Source organism: Lissotriton vulgaris, chromosome 6 (genome assembly GCF_964263255.1).
Source record: "Lissotriton vulgaris chromosome 6, aLisVul1.2, whole genome shotgun sequence".
NCBI classification, from domain to species: Eukaryota; Metazoa; Chordata; class Amphibia; order Caudata; family Salamandridae; genus Lissotriton; species Lissotriton vulgaris.
The window spans coordinates 1252572946-1252591811 of NC_141694.1; the positions used below are offsets into that span (position 1 = coordinate 1252572946).

Consider the following 18866-nt stretch of genomic DNA (forward strand, 5'->3'; position numbering starts at 1 on the left):
TGACATCCCTGGTCATATCCCACATTGCGGTGCATGCGGTAGGCAAACAGGCTAGTTTGAGATTGCATACACGATGAACATAAAAGCAATATTTAATTTGTAAAACAAAAAGCGGCCTGGTCTCTCGTTAGGAGGCCACTGCAGTTTGCACCACACATTGCCCTGCCCTGATGCCAATGATAGTAACAACACAACTACTAACCATCACAAGGCTACAACGGTGACAGTTCAGTCTTCCAAAGCTATAAGAATGGCTTAGGCGGCAGGTAAAAGTCAATGTATATTGAATCAATAATTACTTTCCGTTGTGGTCATCTCTAACTTTGCCAGACAGCGCTCCCTTGTGGCAAACTTTTACAAGCGCCGGTGTTGAGAATCAAGTGCAGTTGCTGAGCACTGGCAACCACAAGTTCAAATTAAGCACTGCATAAAAAGAGCACATACTAAAGGTTACCTCACAATTTTCTATGACTCTTTAACAACTTATGAGATTGCACCGCAGCAAAGTCAATGGTGAGCCATGCTTGTCTTCTTCACAGGGGCACATTCTTGTATTGTTTTGCTGGATTGCTTAGTTTCCTGCCGCTGTTTGTTGAAATCCTTGATACACCAGTTTAGATTGTGTGGACACATTGCTTACATGTTTTGATGGAGAAAGGGCATGGTTCTCTGAAATATCATTCTATTACAGCTTTATTGCCCGCTGCCTAGGGCTATCCCGGTTGTTAAAGGCCCTGAACCCAAGGGGCAAGGGCCTATAACGAGGGAGAGAGACTGTAACAATCGGTATAGCCCAAGGCAGAAGGGCTCAAAGGATATTACAACATTCTAACCACTGAGGGTAGAATGGTCTAAATTAAAAAGGCATGTAGACAAACATTGGCATGCTGGCGCTCATGATCTTATACCAGCCATTATAAGCCTGGAGTTACTTCATTGTCTTCAATGTAACTCTGAGGGTTCACATTTTTAATTAAGAACCTGATCTGAAGAGTCTGCCAGCTCCACTGTCAGAAGCTGGGGAGGTGACCATTAATTCTCTTAGAGAGAATGCATGAGACAGATAGTTTATTGAAGGCCACATCCCTCAAACACACTTTGGTGAGTACATTGAAAAAGCATAAATCCACAAAGAACATTATATTATGGAATGCTAATAGAATTTAGCACATTTAATAATTGCATGATTTTTTTTGTGTGGAATACAGTCTAGGAGAAACAACTGAGGCTAAATTGAGTCTATGAGAAAGCAAAGCTAGTAATTTAAGGGCTAGACCTATCTTTTTGAGATGGCTCTTTACTTGGACATTTCATAACCACAGTGGAAACCAAGCATCAGGCAGTGCAAACTGAGGAATTAGTACATTATACTAACATTTTAGCACTGAAGCTGTTGTTCTTAAACTTCTACTGTCCCCATACACCTGCGTATGCAGAATAAATAGTTTAATATTTTACAGCATATAAAGAACAATATCACGATTTGAATATATATTTAATTAGCATTAAAATAAAGAAAGGCACTGTACTAAACCGTAGAATAAAATGTTGTTAATTATTCATTCTCTACTTTCTGGACTTTACACCAGGGTAAATGCCTGTGGGACCTCCCGAGGCACTGTATCTGCGGAGAGGGCCCTCTGCTGGCAGAAAGAGAGGGGGCAGTTAACTTTTGTGTTGTTTCTAGAACTGATCCATGCTAGTGAACTTTCCAGCACCATAAGGAATGTTATTTAAAAGCAGTAGCACACTTGCTATGAAGGCTAAGTGAAATATTATTTTTACTGCCTTCACTCTTCTTTTCCATAAAAGTTTAACTCCACCTTCCAGTTTTTTAAACAGCTGCCGTAATCATTACATATGGCATTTTGAGGGAAAAACTGCGTTCACCTTTATTTATTAGCGAATTATGTGTTTATCCATGTGTAACACAGCTTCCGGAGTGGCTAGTTCAATTAGATTATTTATCAGTTTTCAAACTATGAATAGATAACACATTTTAGATCGTGGAGTACTTTTGCAAAAACTTTCAAGGTGTGCAAAGTTATTGGAGGCCTCCTTTAGGAGTTTGCCCGGGGACGCAGTTGCTGGCCCTGAGTGGCTGTTCGCAGCTCCTAAGTACTACTTTGCACCCTTTGTGATGTTAGCATTCTAATTACTGATCTTTGAAAAGTTAAATACCCCTTTAACTTTTCTTAAACCATTTACTATCATTGGTGGCTGAGTGTTTGTTCCTTTTGGTATTAGTAAGGATTGAAAGTTTCTTGGTTCACTTTACCAAAGAGTGGAGGCAGTAAACTTTAACTTTGATGAGAGGATTTAACCTCTCCCATGTTATCACTTCCTGTGATGTCATCGGAGTGAAAGGTCATGCAAAGCCACTTCTGGTACCCTGATGATTTGGATGAACTGATACCACTAGGTCCTCTTTACGGTGATACTTAAAGTGAGTACTCAGAATCCAAAATCTACTTCTGGGAGAGTGAAATTAGAATCACTGAGGTTAAATGGAAGCTTTATGGGGGAACCTTTGCTCTTTTTGTGTGGAGAGCTGGGGTTCGTGGATTCTTTTGGAGAATTGACATGAACTTGAGGTGTGCTTTTATTTTGTGTGCCCACATCTAGCTCTACCTCAGGCGTCTGCACAGCGGGACCAGAATAACCAAATGAAGGGAGCTTAAACTGAGGTCCACTTATTTTTTTCTCTGAAGTTTTAAGGTTCAGCTGTGTATCTAATTCTGGAGCTGATAGGTCAACTTCACCTTTTACCTCTGGAGCATCCAAATTGAAATCAATATCTGGCACCAGTATTTTCTTTTTTTTGGATATCTTATCTGAGGGAACTGACACATCCGGATTTTTAGGGTTCTCTGCAGAAATGCTGGCTGATGGCAATTTAATTTTTGGGACACTGATATCTACCTCCGGGCGATCAACATTTATTTTATTTTTCACACCCGGCAAGGAAATATCAATGTCACTGTCCATCGTTCTCCCATCTACCTTTATTTTTGGGGTTTCAATGTTTGCACCAGACATTTGAACTGAGGGTATGTTGAACTGTGGCAAATTCATATTTTTCTGAGACCTTTTTAAGCTGACAGTTGGTGCGTCAATTTCTACACCGGGCCCTTCAACATTAGCTTGCAGTTTCGGGCCGCTAATTTTCGAATCACCTTTAATACCTGGAGCGTTCACATTTAAATTTCCCTGGGAAATGCCTGGCCATGCCATTTCAACATTTGAACCTTGTGTATCAATAGTGGGAAGATGAGATTTTGCCATGGAGCTCTCCAGTTTACCTTCCACCTTTGGCAATGAAATATCAAAATCGGGTGCTTGCACATAAGGCTCAGACATTTTAAATGCCGGCATTTTGAACTTTGAAAACGTTGATTTCGTGTCAGGTTTTGTAAACTCAATATCTGGTGCGTTTATGTCAAGCTTGGGCCCTTTCAGACTCCCTTCCACTTTGGGATCTGAAATGCCACTGCTTCCTTTGAATTGTGGAGTCTTCAACCTTAAATCACCCTCAGGAGCGACATGTTTGTCCGACGAGATGTTTAATGATGGCATTTTAATTTTTGCATCTGTAATATTTGCATTAGGGAGATCTACGTTTATGTCTGGACCTTTGAATGTGCCTTTTGTTGTTGGCATGTTGACATCTATGCCACGTTCATTCACAGTACCACCCGCTTCCAGGTCTGGGGAGTTGAGGTTGGGCCCAGAAAATGAAAATTCAGGCAGCTTGAAGCGAGTGGGATTGGTCTTTTTGTCAGATTTTTTAAGACTAATATCAGGTGCATTCAAATCTAGCTTTGGCCCTTCAACCTTGCCTTGCAAATGGGGTGCATTCACATTACTACTTAGTTCTGGAGATTTCAAACTCACATCTGCACTAGAACTTGTTTTTTTCTGGAAAAACTTTGGCATTTTAAATTTTGACGGTTTTGCTTCTGGTTTAGGAAGATCTATATTAATTTCAGGACCTTTCACCTTTGGTGCTTGCATGCTTATGTCAGGTTTTGTAATTTTGCCATCTACTTTGGGCAATGAAACATCTAGCGATGGTGCTTCTACGTAACCATCAAGCTCAGGACCTTTGAAGCTTGAACCGGATAGGCCAAATGACGGCATTTTAAAATGTGGCGAGCTCACCTTTTTGTCAGAACCTTTCACATTAATATTTGGTGCCTTGATATCTACATTGGGCATTTTAACATCTCCTGTCAATTTAGGATCTTTAATATTAAGGCCGCCTTTTAGATCTGGAGCATTTACACTTAACCCACCCTCAGGTAGTGAAAGATTACCAGAAGGCATGTCGACTGAGGGTATTTTACTTTTTGGAGCTGTGATATCCGCATCTGGCAGATCCACAGCGACCTCAGGACCCTGAAATGTACCTTTCATTTTCGGCACAGAGACATCCACTTTAGGTTTTTTCATTTTACCATTAATGTCTAGATCTGGCCCTTCAATATTACTTTTTAGTTTTGGAGAAGGGATGTCAAAGTCACCTTTCATGTTTGGACCTTTTACATTTAAATCAACTTCTGGAGTTCCAGCCTTGGTACTGAACATTCCCCCAAATGAAGGCATTTTAAACTTTGGACCTTTCACATCTAAACTGGGAGTGTCCACTTTTGCTGATGGTGCTTTCAGGTCACCCCCAAACTTTGGCAAAGACACATCTAGTGATGGCATTTTAAAGTTGCCATCAAGCTCAGGGGTTTTTACACTGGGTCCAGATATCCCAAGCGAGGGCGTCTTGAATTCTGGTAAGCTTATCTTTTTATCTGAACCTTTTAGGTTAACATTTGGTGCGTTAATATCAATGGCAGGGCCATCAACCTTAGCCTGCGCCTTTGGTGCACTAATGTCAAAGTCGCCTTTCAGTTCCGGAGATTTAATATTTAAATTTGCATCTGGTATTTCTGCCTTTGTATTAAACATTCCCCCAAGAGAAGGCATTTTAAACTTTGGACCTTTCACATCTAAACTGGGAGAGTCCACTTTTGCTGATGGTGCTTTCAGGTCACCCTCAAACTTTGGCAAAGACACATCTAGTGATGGCATTTTTAAGTTGCCATCAAGCTCAGGTGACTTTACAGTGGGCCCAGATATCCCAAGCGAAGGCATCTTGAATTCTGGTAAGCTTATCTTTTTATCGGAACCTTTTAGGTTAACATTTGGTGCATTAATATCGATGGCTGGGCCATCAACCTTAGCCTGTGCCTTTGGCACGTTAATGTCAAAGTCGCCTTTCAGTTCCGGAGATTTAATATTTAAATTTGCATCTGGTATTTCTGCCTTTGTGTTAAACATTCCCCCAAGAGAAGGCATTTTAAACTTTGGACCTTTCACATCTAAACTGGGAGAGTCCACTTTTGCTGATGGTGCTTTCAGGTCACCCTCAAACTTTGGCAAAGACACATCTAGTGATGGCATTTTAAAGTTGCCATCAAGCTCAGGGCTTTTTACATTGGGTCCAGATATCCCAAGCGAGGGCGTCTTGAATTCTGGTAAGCTTATCTTTTTATCTGAACCTTTTAGGTTAACATTCGGTGCATTAATATCAATGGCTGGGCCATCAACCTTAGCCTGTGCCTTTGGCACGTTAATGTCAAAGTCGCCTTTCAGTTCCGGAGATTTAATATTTAAATTTGCATCTGGTATTTCTGCCTTTGTATTAAACATTCCCCCAAGAGAAGGCATTTTAAACTTAGGACCTTTCACATCTAAACTGGGAGAGTCCAATTTTGCTGATGGCGCTTTCAGGTCACCCTCAAACTTTGGCAAAGACACATCTAGTGATGGCATTTTTAAGTTGCCATCAAGCTCAGGGCTTTTTACATTAGGTCCAGATATCCCAAGCGATGGCGTCTTGAATTCTGGTAAGCTTATCTTTTTATCTGAACCTTTTAGGTTAACATTTGGTGCATTAATATCAATGGCTGGGCCATCAACCTTAGCCTGTGCCTTTGGCACGTTAATGTCAAAGTTGCCTTTCAGGCCGGGAGATTTTATGTTTAGATCTGCATCTGGGACTTCTGCCTTTGAACTGAACAGTCCACCAAATGAAGGCATTTTTATCTTTGGACCTTTCACATCTACATTAGGAAGATCCACATCTGCTCCGGGAGCTTTTAAATCTCCTTTAATCTTCGGCATTGACACATCTAGTGATGGCGAGTCTATTGTACCATCGAACTGGGGCGCTTTATTGTTGGGCCCTGATATCCCGAAGGAAGGCATTTTAAATTGAGGTGCGCTCCCCTTGATATCTGGAGCCTTCATGCTAACACTTGGCGCCTTGACATCAAGACTTGGCACTTTAATATCCCCTTTCAATTTTGGATCTTTGATATTAAGATCACCTTTTAGTTCAGGAGCATTAACACTTAAGCCCCCCTTCGGTAATGAAATATTCCCGGAAGGGATGTCGACGGAGGGTATTTTCATTGTTGGAGCTGGGATGTCTACATCTGGCAGATCCACCCCTACCTCAGGAGCTTTGAATTTGCCTTTCACCTTTGGTACGGAGACATCCACTTCTGGTTTGTTCAGTTTACCATCTACCTTGATTTCAGAAGATTTCAGGCTGGGTCCTGATATACCAAAAGAAGGCATCTTAAAATGTGGCAGGGTTATGTTTTTTTCTGAACCTTTCAGACTGATATCTGGTGCATTAATGTCTAGATCAGGTCCTTCAATATTGGTTTTCAATTTTGGAGAAGGGATATCAAAGTCCCCTTTTACATTAGGAGCCTGTACATTTAAATCAACCCCTTGGGCTCCTGTATTTGTATTAAACATTCCCCCAAGGGAAGGCATTTTAAAATTTGAACTTTTACTCTCTACATTTGGAAGGTCCACTTTTGCAGTTGGAGCTTTGAAATTCCCCTCAATCTTTGGCATTGAAACATCAAGAGATGGTGCTTTTATGTTGCCTTCCAGATCAGGGGATTTTGAACTGGGCCCTGACACTCCAAAAGTAGGCATCTTGAATTTTCGCCCTTTAGCTTCTACTGTAGGAAGATCCAGATTAATGTCTGGACCTGTTACTTTTGATGGGACTGTCATCGATTTTGATGAAGCTTTCAGGTCTACACCTGGTGTTCTGTAATCAAGGCTAGTGCTTTTCAAATCACCTTGTAACTTTGGAGTTGGAACAGTAATGTCGCCTTTAAGCTCAGAGGATTTAAAACCTATATCAGCATCAGGAATTCCTGCTTTCGGATGAAAAATCTTTAGTGAGGGCATTTTAAATCGTGAACCTTTGGCCTCTACTTTTGGAACATCAATCTTTGCTGAAGGGCTTTTGATCTCCCCTTCAAATTTTGGCGATGACAGATCTAGCTCAGGTGTTTTTATGCTAGCAGACTTTTTAAAAGTAGGCATTTTGAAAAGGGGCTTTTTCACATTAGCACTTGGTGCCTGAATATCCAGGTTAGGAACTTTAATATCACTTTTTAATTTTGGATCTTTAATATTAAGGTCACCCTTTAGTTCTGGAGCCTTCAAGTTTAAACCAGCCTCAGGTAATGAAAGATTACCGGAAGGAACATCTATTGATGGCATTTTCATCTTTGGAGCTGAGATATCCACATCTGGCAGATCCACACCGACTTCCGGACCTTGTAATGTACCTTTCACCTTAGGCACAGAGATGTCCAATTCAGGTTTTTTCATTTTGCCATCTAACTCCACCTCTGGTGTTTTAAGACTGGGTCCAGACATTCCAAAGGATGGCATCTTAACATGCGGTACATTTAGTTTATTTTCTGGCCCTTTTAGACTAATATCTGGTGCTTTAATGTCTACATCGGGCAATTCAATGTTGGTGTTCAATTTTGGAGAAGGTATGTCAATGGCCCCTTTCATTTCTGGTGTTTTTACATTTAAATCTAAATCTGGACCTCCTGTCTTGGTATTAAATATTCCCCCGACTGAAGGCATTTTAAACTTCGGGGCTTTCACATCTGCATTCGGAAGATCCACCTTTGCAGATAGTGGTTTTAAATCCCCTTCAACTCCAGGCAATGACACATCTAGTGATGGTGTTTTTATGTTGCCATCTATCTCAGGGCCTTTTGCACTAGGCCCTGACATTTGAAAAGATGGCATCTTAAAATGTGGTGCATTAAATGTTTTCTCTGGGCCTTTCAGATTGATATTTGGTGCATTAATGTCTACATCTGGTGTTTTAATGTTTGTTTTTAATTTTGGAGCAGTGATATCTAAATCCCCTTTAATTTCTGGTGTTTTTACATTTAAATCTGCACCTGTATCTCCTCCCTTGGTATGAAACATTCCTCCCAATGAAGGCATTTTAAATTTTGGACCTTTCACGTCTGCATTAGGAAGATCCACCCTTACTGTTGGTGGCTTAAAATCTCCTTCAACCTTGGGCAATGAAACATCTAGTGATGGTGGCTTCACATTTGCATCAATCTCAGGGGCTTTTACACTGGGACTGGACATTCCAAAGGATGGCATTTTTAAATTTGGCATAGTAAATGTATTTTTTGGACCTTTCACACCAATATTTGGGGTATTTAAATCTAGATCTGGCCCTTCCATATTGGCTTTTAATGTTGGAGTAGGTATATCCAAGTCCCCTTTAATTTCTGGTGCTTTTGCATTTAAATCTACATCTCCCTTAGCAGTGAACTTTCCCCCCACTGAAGGCATTTTAAATGTTGGTCCTTTTAAATCTACGTTTGGAGGATCCATTTTTATGGCTGGAGATTTGAAATCTCCCTTAACCTCTGGCATTGAGACATCTAGTGATGGAGTCTTTATATTGCCATCCAGCTCGGGAGCTTTTGCACTGGACCCTGACATTCCAAAGGATGGCATTTTAAAATGTGGCATAGTAACGTTTTTTTCTGGATTTTTCAGCTTAATATTTGGTGCATTAATGTCTACATTTGGCCCTTCAAAGTTAGTTTTTATGTTAGGAGAAGGGATATCAAACTCCCCTTGAAATTCTGGTGTTTCTACATTAAAATCTACATCTGGTGAGCCTACTTTGGTATTGAACTTTCCTCCTAGTGAAGGCATTTTAAGATCAGGTCCTTTTATATCTACGTGGGGAAGGTCAACTTGTGTGGCTGGAGATTTAAAATCTCCTGCAACCTTTGGCAATGAAACATCCAGTGAAGGGGCCTTTATGTTGCCATCCAGCTCAGGGGCTTTTGCACTGGGCAAAGACATCCCAACAGATGGCGTCTTGACATTAATTTTATTTTCCGAATGCTTCAGACTTATATTTGGTGCATTAATGTCGAGATTTGGCCCTTCAATGTTGGCATTTAATTTTGGAGAAGGGATACTGTGCTCCCCTTTCATTTTTGGTGCTTTTAAATTTAAATCCACATCAGGAATGCCAGCTGATACATTAGGGGTTTGAAACTTTGGCCCTTTCACATCTGCATTCGGAAGGCTCACTTTTGCGGATGGAGCTTTTAAGTCCCCTTTCACATCTGGCAATGACAAGTCCAGGGATGGTATTTCTATGTTACTCTGGCCAAAGGTAGGCATTTTGAATTTAGTTTGCTTTATGTTTTTCTCTGAACCAATGGAGTTGATATCCGGTGCCTCCATATCTATAGTGGGACCTTTAATGTTTCCCTTCAATTTTGGATCTCTGATATCAATTTTGCCATTTAACTCTGGACCCTTGAACTGCAAATCTTCACCATTAACAGAAAGTCTTCCTTGAGGGATATCTCCTAATGGCATTTTGACCCCTGGGGCTGTGAAATTTGACTCTCGCTGATCCACATTCAAATTAGGGCTCTTGAATTGGCCAGCTTTTATGTCTGGTACTAATGCATTAATCTCTGGTGATTTAATGTTGACACCAAGGTCTTTTTTTATGCCACTCCCTTGTATGTCCAATCTAGGACTTTCAATGCGAGCAATTATCCTGTCGGAAAACTTTGTTGCGATCTCTCTGTTTGCACGTTTATTGCTGGGTTCCGACAAATTTTCCAATGACTTTGCTGCTTTCAGATGCCGTTTAATCTTATTGTTGAAGAGGCTCTCATAGACAGAATCACGGGAAACCTAAAACAGAATTCATAAAAAAGTATGTAAATATATGGAGTTGAATTTTCATGATGGTGTTAAGACTAATTGCATTGAGTCACACTTACAAGGTCATCCGTGTAAACATTAAATGTAGGTGATGAAAATACGCTTTCTGGTGATTTGACCTCATTTTTCACGTGAAGCTTAAGGCCTGTTTTATACGGTTCAGTTGCCTTCAGTATGTCCATGACGTCATTCTTGTTGAGATTTTCAAAATAAATTGTGGCACCAACCAGTTCATCTCCTAGAAAGTGGAATACACACATGTTACACGTGAAATGATTCATACAAATACTTAATTTTCTGATTAGTCAGACTGTGAGTTTAAAATGCAATACAATACACTTGTTAATATGTATTAAATTACATGCAGGATACTGTAGCCAACTGTTGTATAGTGAATGTCTAGATGCTGACCTATTTCATGTAAGAAAACTAATACAATACGTTAAAAAAAGAAAAAAAAAGTTATTTTCAGACTTATTGATCTACGTCAATGTTGTGCTTCACTTAAAGAGAATATAGATAACAAATAGGAAGCTTTCCTCCCTGGGGTGCTGAAGTTGGGTGATTCATCCTTTCATCTTGAAGCACAAGGCACAGGGCCTCTCTATAGAGTCTGGTGGGACCAGTCCTATTTTCACAAGAAAATCATTCCCTATGTTCAACTTAGTGAGCCCTGCCATGGGCCATACACTGTGAACACTGCAGGCAGTGGACAAAATATATAAATAAATCTTAAATCATACATAGAAAACAACTGTTGGTTAAGGAAAATAATAGCTCCCATTAGAAAGACACTAATCTGTATTATGGAAAACCTTATAAATTCCCTCAAAAACATAAATCTCTCTCTCTATATATATATATATATATATATATATATATATATATATATATATATATATATATATATATATATATATATATATATATATCCTGCACAGGGGGGTGGGGCTCAGGGAGTGCCCTCCTGTATTTTTCTTGTTAGGGTTTGCACACCCTACTGCAAACTTCGTGGCCCTGGGCCACCATCTCAGCGCAAGCTTCTTGGGCTGGTGTTGGACCTCCCCTGGGACCTAGTTTGGAGTTTTCAGAACCGGAGAAGAAGCTAGCAGAGGCCAGGGATTTGCAGTAAATCTAACTACATAAGTAGACCCATTTTTTATTGTTTCGGCTCGCTCCACTCTGGAGCCTTGATCACTCCCTGTCCTGAAGTTATGGTTAACTTTGATTACAGCACTTAAACTTAGTTTAAAGCAACTCAGAAATTCTCATGCACAAGAGCTATGCAAACTATAGTCCGCACACCAAATTCATTGCTCATGTACTCATTCATGACGTGACAGATGCAATTACAAAAGTAAAGATTACAGATAACACATTACCATAACAGTATGAAACAGATTACGATGAATGTACTACTATTTATTTGTTTGAGTATCTGTTGGTATTTAATTACATTGTGCTTTTAGGTTATGTATTGGTAAAAATATTGACAGGTCATGAGCAATGTTCCCTCTAATTTTTTTCCTCTGTGTGTGGCAGTGGAGGGTCTCTGTGCGCTGCAACCATGGCTATGTGCGCCAGGAACCGAACCTCGCGTGTCTGCGGCGCCAAATGCCACTCGTTTTTGGTGCCCTCCTGCCCTCTGCCTCACTCGCTTTTGGTGCCCTTCTGCCGTCTGCCCCACTCGCTTTTGGTGCCCTTCTGCCCTCTGTCCCACTTGCTTATGGTGCCCTCCTGCCCTCTGCCCCACTCGCTTTTGGTGCCCTTCTGCCCTCTGCCCCACTCGTTTTTGGTGCCCTCCTGCCCTCTGTCCCACTCGCTTTTGGTGCCCTCCTGCCCTCTGCCCCACTCGCTTTTGGTGCCCTCCTGCCCTCTGCCCCACTCGCTTTTGGTGCCCTCCTGCCCTCTGCCCCACGCGCTTTTGGTTAGCGCATTTCAACCGGGTAACTCCGGCGAGAGACCGGCAGAACATTTAATATTATTACTCAATGGACTCGTGTTCAGTTAGTTGACTTGAACAAACTCTGAAGGATGTCGGGCAGAGTTGGAAGCCCGCGATTCGACCCCCTCCCGAGCTCCCTCCCGCGAAATTGGAAAAAGACAAACAGCGAGATAAACTTCCAGAAAACACTGAGAATCAGCGAACCCACCGTGCCCTAGAGCATTTCAAATGGCTATTAAGAACTGGCCCCTCTATCCGCCTTACCCACCACCGCCACCTACCACCCACCCACCTACCCCACCCAGCTTCTCACGCTGGGAGTGGGTTCTGATAACTGCTCCACAGAGGCTTTTCTCCTGCTGTGCGTCAGTGGAAAGAAACTACACACTCCCAAATAAAGATTAAGAGGCCAGTGGCAGCAACACACATAAAAACGAGAAAAAGTGGCACTGCCTATGCACACGCAGGAACAGACAAACCAGGCAGGCAGGCTCAGCCTTCCATCTTTACTAGGTCGGCAAACTTGGAGCGATTTATATATCTGTAACAACATCAGTGCTTGGAAGAATGCATTTGATATAGCGCCTTAAGATGCAGATATGTTATACAAAAAGCTATGTTTAAATACGTTATATTATTATTAATAATAGTAATAATAAATATGAATGATAAAAAATGACACCGTTCCCAAACAGACAGTATGGGCTGTCAATCAATTATCGAGGGATTGAATGCTTCCGATAAAGTGTCACTCATAGTTGTTGAAATGTCACTCGAAATTACAATGAAATTATGAAAATGGCACACATAGCAATTTGTGGCGCTTGAGGCTATGAGGGAGGGCGGGGTAGACTCTGGCCATTTGTTTAAGTATTGCTGGTAATCAGAGCCCCTTCACGGGCTCCGATTAACAGTAATACTTAAACAAAAGGCCAGAGTCTTCCCCGCGCTTTCCTAACAAAAGCGTAGGCAGTTTCCAAACACAGCATACTGTTAATCGGAGCCCCTGAAGGGGCTCTGATTAACAGCAATACTTAAACAAAAGGCCAGAGTCTACCCCGCCCTCCCTCATAGCCTCAAGCCCCACAAGCCCTCCCCCCACCTCCTTACCTGCACGCCTCACGACCGCTCCGCCGCATTTGCACCGCTCGCTTCTTTCAAAGCGGCCGGCGGCGCGACTTCCTGACTGTGTGCGCGCTCCACGCTAGGTAGTGCGCGGTGAGGTCAGGAGCGTTGCGCGCGCGCCTTAGAGGGAACGTAGGTCATGAGCATTGCATTTGGTGTGCAAGGTGTGGTTTTCATGGCTTTTGTGCAAGTAATGCCCTGCCGTTCCAACTAAAAGAAGCACATTTCAATGTTTTTTGTTTTTAAGTAACAACCATAACTGCACTTTTACTGTGGTTTTTTTCAGTGCATTTCTGAAATTGTTTTAAACCAACATTTATGTGTTATAACCAAAGCCAGCCGCAACTTCATTTTAACCTTTGTTTTTCTCAGTGATGTTTTAAGGTTTTTGATGATATACTACATATATAGAGTTTTCAGTATGAGCTGTCAAACCTCTCTGCATGAAATGCATGGGTGGGAGGGGCTATTGGCTGTATAATGGGAAACACAGGCTTCAGCTGGGTGATACAGAGGTTAGTTAGTCACAGTAGTTGGCCTGCAGCCAGGCCCTGCACCAGACCTGTCGTAGCTTGACTGACCCCACTGTGAACAGTCTTTGGCCTGCACAGAGGGGAGTGGCATCAGGAAGTTCCCTACTGACAGACCCAGTGGCCTACCCACCACAGGTGGTCAACCTCATTGGGACAGGTCCTGTTTTACTTTCCTTTTGATTAGGGTTTTCAGACCCTACTGCAGGGTTCCTGGTCATGGATCACCATCCCAATGCAAGCTTCATGGGCTGGCTTTCGAGCGCCCCTGAGACCTGGTTTTGGTTTTGCAGAACCCGAGAAAAGACCAGCAGAGGCCAAGAATTTGAAGTACACGCCCATGAAGCTTGTACAAGTCCCTGGTCAACCCAGTCCCAGGGAACACAGACTTTGCAGCAAAATCGACATTTCTTTACTATGTTTTTACTATTTAGTCGCAGGGGGTGCCCTCTAGGAGTCACCACCTTATGGGCGTGAGAATGAGATTGCACTCGCCCAGCTGCCATTCAAGCCCTTTCAATTTTTTTCCAGTATGTAAGGACCGATTCCCCGCATTTTGTAATGGCGGGCATAAAAACATTTCTGCCTAGCCAATCATAGCGCTTTAGTTCCATACACATGACATTATGTTTGCGGAACAAAAATGGGCACAAGAGAGAAAGCTCCCTTTGCAGATATTAGAATATTTTTCAAATCTTTGCTCCGCGGAGGTCCATGAAACCTGATACGCGGACCTCCATGGATTAACGGTCATGGTGCCGCATCATGTAAACGGTGCATTGTTTCAGTTTGTGCCATGGCACTCTTTTAACTAGGCTGGGGTCCCAGTCCTGTCAACAGCACATTAGTGAAAGACAGACCCACTGTTTTAAGCAGCCGATTCGTCTTTCACAGTGCACTCGTCACCTGGTCTGCTTTTGAAAGGTGGATAGAAATCCCACTGCACAGGGTGAAATAGTCACTGCACCCGCCTGCAGGGGGATGTCTGGTAGGTCCTCGGGACCCCATTTTACCCCATTTAAAACTGCGCACTCTGTGTGCCTCATAGCAGCCTCTTTGCTTCTTTGCAGTATGGCACAGACTTAGACGGAAATTGTTTCCCTCATTTGATTGGTGCCACGCTCTCCTGCAAATAAGGGCATGGCCCTTAAGATAGCAATGGCACTAAATGTGCGCTTGTGTAATCTGTATATCAGAATGGACCACTCAAGCATCTGTGGCCCCTTCTGTTATAACAGAGTGACATAGGGTGCAGAAAGGGGTTCACACACCTGTTGTGCCACCGCTGCACTTTAGGTTATATGATCCTAAAATCTGCATAATTTGACCCCATAATGCAAACCCAACCAAAAGTTTTAAGCGTTAACTTCTTCCAATTTGCTGAATTAATTTACTCCAATCCAACCAAAGGGGTACTTCTTTGGGTAAAGTTCTATTTTCATACCGAGTTTGGTGTAATTAAATTCATAATTTTTTCTGTATCAGAGAGCAAAGAATCCTTGGGAAATTAAAACGGGAAAAGTCACGTTTTGGTAACTCCTATTTTTTGGCTTCCGCTTGATGGGTCGACATGATACTTGCAATGCCAGACCCGAAGTGGATGAACCTTTCTGGGAAATGTCAGTGCAGATTCATTGAATGGTGCCAAAATTATTAAAACTAAAAAAAAACTGTTTTCAATTGAAATGCTGATCTAATCAGAATTACACAGGTTTTTTCAGGTGTTTTCAAGTTTTTCCTGAGTAATGAAATTGCATCCCTTGATTGCAACTCCACTGGGAGCTTGTTCCATGCTGACAGACCTAGAAAAGATAAGCCCCTTCTGTGACAGGGAGACAGAGAATGCCTTTGAAGCTAGGCATTTCCCTGCCCCTCCCAGGCCCATTGTTCCCGGTGAGAAGCTACCCTTCACAGGTTAGCAGGTAGTTAGGTCAGGCAGACTAAGACTTCTTTGCGAATATGTTCTTGTTGTAGGTTCCATCTGAGAGGAGACTCCCAGCACCCGCTACCTTCCTGCTCATACATCACAAAGACCATGGCTGGTGCTAAAAGTTTCTAACCAGAAGCCTGGAATCCCACAGTGGAGAACTGGAGATTTCTTTGAGCTCCTGGTATGGGATACTGACCACTATCGACCTGTGCCAGGTTTTGGACCAGTAACCTAGGAAATGTATATATATTTTTTAATTTGATTATTGGCATTTCAGAAAAAAACAATATCAACAAAGTAAAGTCTACAGGGAAGGGACGAGGGCAGTTTACATGCTTTACACATCGAGTCATGTTTTCTCGTACTGGAGATAAGGACGAGGATACACCATAAAGGGTTGGATAGCCAAATTAAACAGGAATACAGATATGAAGGATGGCATGGCATTTTGATTCGGCTGGTAATATAGAGGCGGTAATCAATCATGCAGACAGGGGCCCATCATCAGTCGAGGGGGGGTTGTCTCTGAGTCTGGTGAGGGCACAGCAGTGGATAAAGTTTTAGCTGTCTCTCTCTGTCCCAAATAGATCACTAGGGTCCCCAGATGTCTTTCAGAGGAGACCCTATTGGCATGAGTCCTGGAAGTATGCAGCATCATGCAACCAGTCCACCTCTTTAGATGCAGGCTGTCTTCCCCAGTGGATGGTAACTCGTTTTTTAACCAGAAGTAGGAGCATAGCAGTGAGCTGTCGGGAGGGGGGGCGAGGGATCTTTGACGTAGCTCAAGAGGCCGACCAATTCAGTCTGTGGTGGTGAGGGACCATTAATCTAGGCTAGTTCTCTGTAAACTTCAGTCCAGAAGCTAGCTACATGCGGGTAGGACCATGCAAGGTAGAAGAATGTGGCCTGTGGGGCAACACACCTCAAGCAGCACGCCTTGACTAGGCCCATGCGGTGCAGTTGCACATGTGCACAATATAGTTGATGTAGGAACTTAAAGTGGATAAGCCGAAGTCTATAATTGGGTGACAGGGCAGCAGATTGACCACAGCAGTTTGTCCACTGCACCTCAGGGATGAAGGGGCTTGTGTCAAGTTCCCATGCCGCATGGGCTGCAGGGGCAAAGACCAGCGCCTTTTCTTGCATTGTGGTGTACAGACGAGTTACCAACTTGAGGGGTAGGGATTTGTTAATAGGTGGCCCAGAGCATACAATGTGGGGGGAAGCACGGGGAGCATTTTATGCAGCATTCGGCATGCAGCTGAGAGCTGGTGATAGAGGAGTGTATCAAGAATGCACACCAGCTTCAAGTCGGAGAGGGAACTGACCATCTGATTAAAGATCTCCAACTGTGTGGAGGTTTTGTCGGTGGGCTTGTCATCTAATTCCCTCATCCATCGGCAGAGAGATCATGGGGTTGGGTGCGAGTGGTATAGTAGGAGTGCAGAGACATGACAGCTGGGTGTGTCGCCGCAGGCCGTCTCATGCCCATCGGACACAGGCACTTTGTCGATCTCTGTGCACTGGAACTTGTTCGGCTGGTACAGCGCAGTGGGGAAGGGGCAGGGGACCGCCTGGTCCGCCTCCACCACTGTGTGATGCTGGCACAGTGTGGGGTATAGCCAAAAGTGTATGTATTGTGCTTTTGCACAGTATGCATATAGGTGAATGTCAGGCGCTTTTTGGCCACCCTGTTGGAAGGGTAGTGTAAGCATCTCACACGCGATCCTTGGCTGTTTACCTGCCCAGACCAGAGAGAGCTTACATTTGAACAGAGTCATTTCAGAAATTGGGCGGTGAGCGGAATCAGAAGATTGATAAATAGATAGAGCCGCTTAGGTAGGACAACCATTTTGGCAATAGCGATCCTCCCTGCCATGTTGAGCTGCGACCAGGTGGGGATACTCACTCCAACCAGGTCATAACCTTACCATAATTCACCCTCCACAGTTCGTCTGTATCCCTGCTAAGCCATATTCCTAAGTATCGGATCGGTTCAGCTGCACACTATAGGGAGTATTCAGACTCAAATGGTTGTGCATCTGAGGTGGGAGGGAATAGGGTGGATTTCATGATAATGCCAGATTATCCGCCAAACGGAACTACCTCTTGTATAATAGGAGACAGGCTTGTTTGTGGTTCGCGTATATAGAGCATGATGCCATGCGCAAACACAGACACCAATAGCCCCACTGCTATGAAATTGAGACCCCTGTGGCATGATGCTGTTTCAGCCAACCAGCTAGGGGCTCCATTGCAATAGTAAACCTAGGAAATACTTTTTGGACTTGCCAGAAGGGCTGGCTGCATCCTACCTGAAAGAAGAGGGCTGACTTCTCAGGATGGATATTCGATGTGTCCTTGTGCAAAGAAGTCCAGGCCCATACTATGGAATATTTGTCTTCGGGCGCATGACCCCCAGTACTGGCATGAAGGGAGGGTTTGGGGTGGTTGCATAGTGAAGTGAGTTCTAGCTCCTTAAAGTATTTGCAAAATATGCTGCAAAATAAGTGAGATTTCAAATCCTGTAATGTAGTTTCTTGTGTATATTTTGCAATTGTGTTATATTCCATACCCCTCTGAGAATTATTGAGGAAAATATTGTAAAAATAGCGTATATGGGCATATATTTTAAAATAACGATTAAGAAAACTAGAAGCACTAGCAAAAGTTGAATAGGACCGATAACATCTTAGGTTATGTTTTGGGGTTCTCCTGGGAAAACTGTGTGAGTTTCATATCAATTCTTTAGAAGTCTTCCTTCAACTTCATAGACCTTGAATTAATAAGTGTTACACATTAGTGTGAGTTTCCTATTGCATCCAAAAATATGCTATTACCCACTTAGCAAACACCAGTTTCCTACGCAAACTCCACACAGACAATACTTCCACTTTTCCAAAAGCCTTAATAACATCAGTGGCGATATCATGTAGGAGACATTATTATTTTAGACAACGTTTTTACATATCAATATTACCTATTTAGCATGACCCTCCAAAACAGTAATCCACCCTTTTGCATTTCACTTGAAAGTACAATGCAAAATTGAAGAGAAAGTACAATTTTCTAAGTCTTCACTAAATTCGCTATGTATTGGTGTAGGCAGAATATCTAGTAAACCCATGTGTGGCATTTGGTATTAAATAAATGAAGGTTCTAAATTGAAGTGTTCCATATGTTCTACGGAAAAGAGGCCAAACATGGAATGGAATAGTGTGGTACC

At 42.7% G+C, this 18866-nt stretch overlaps 1 protein-coding gene across 1 annotated transcript in view; it reads right to left on the reverse strand.

Annotated features, from left to right (window-relative positions):
• Positions 1 to 1201: 1201 nt before the first annotated feature.
• Positions 1202 to 18866, reverse strand: part of LOC147708711 (neuroblast differentiation-associated protein AHNAK-like) — a 218652-nt gene continuing 200987 nt past the window's right edge. The window contains exons 6-7 of the mRNA XM_086927365.1: positions 10170 to 10348; positions 1202 to 10080 (exon numbers count right to left, since the gene is read on the reverse strand). Coding sequence (XP_086783491.1) covers positions 2455 to 10080; positions 10170 to 10348 — 7805 coding nt within the window. The 3' untranslated portion in view covers positions 1202 to 2454. The remainder of the gene's footprint in view (positions 10081 to 10169; positions 10349 to 18866) is intronic.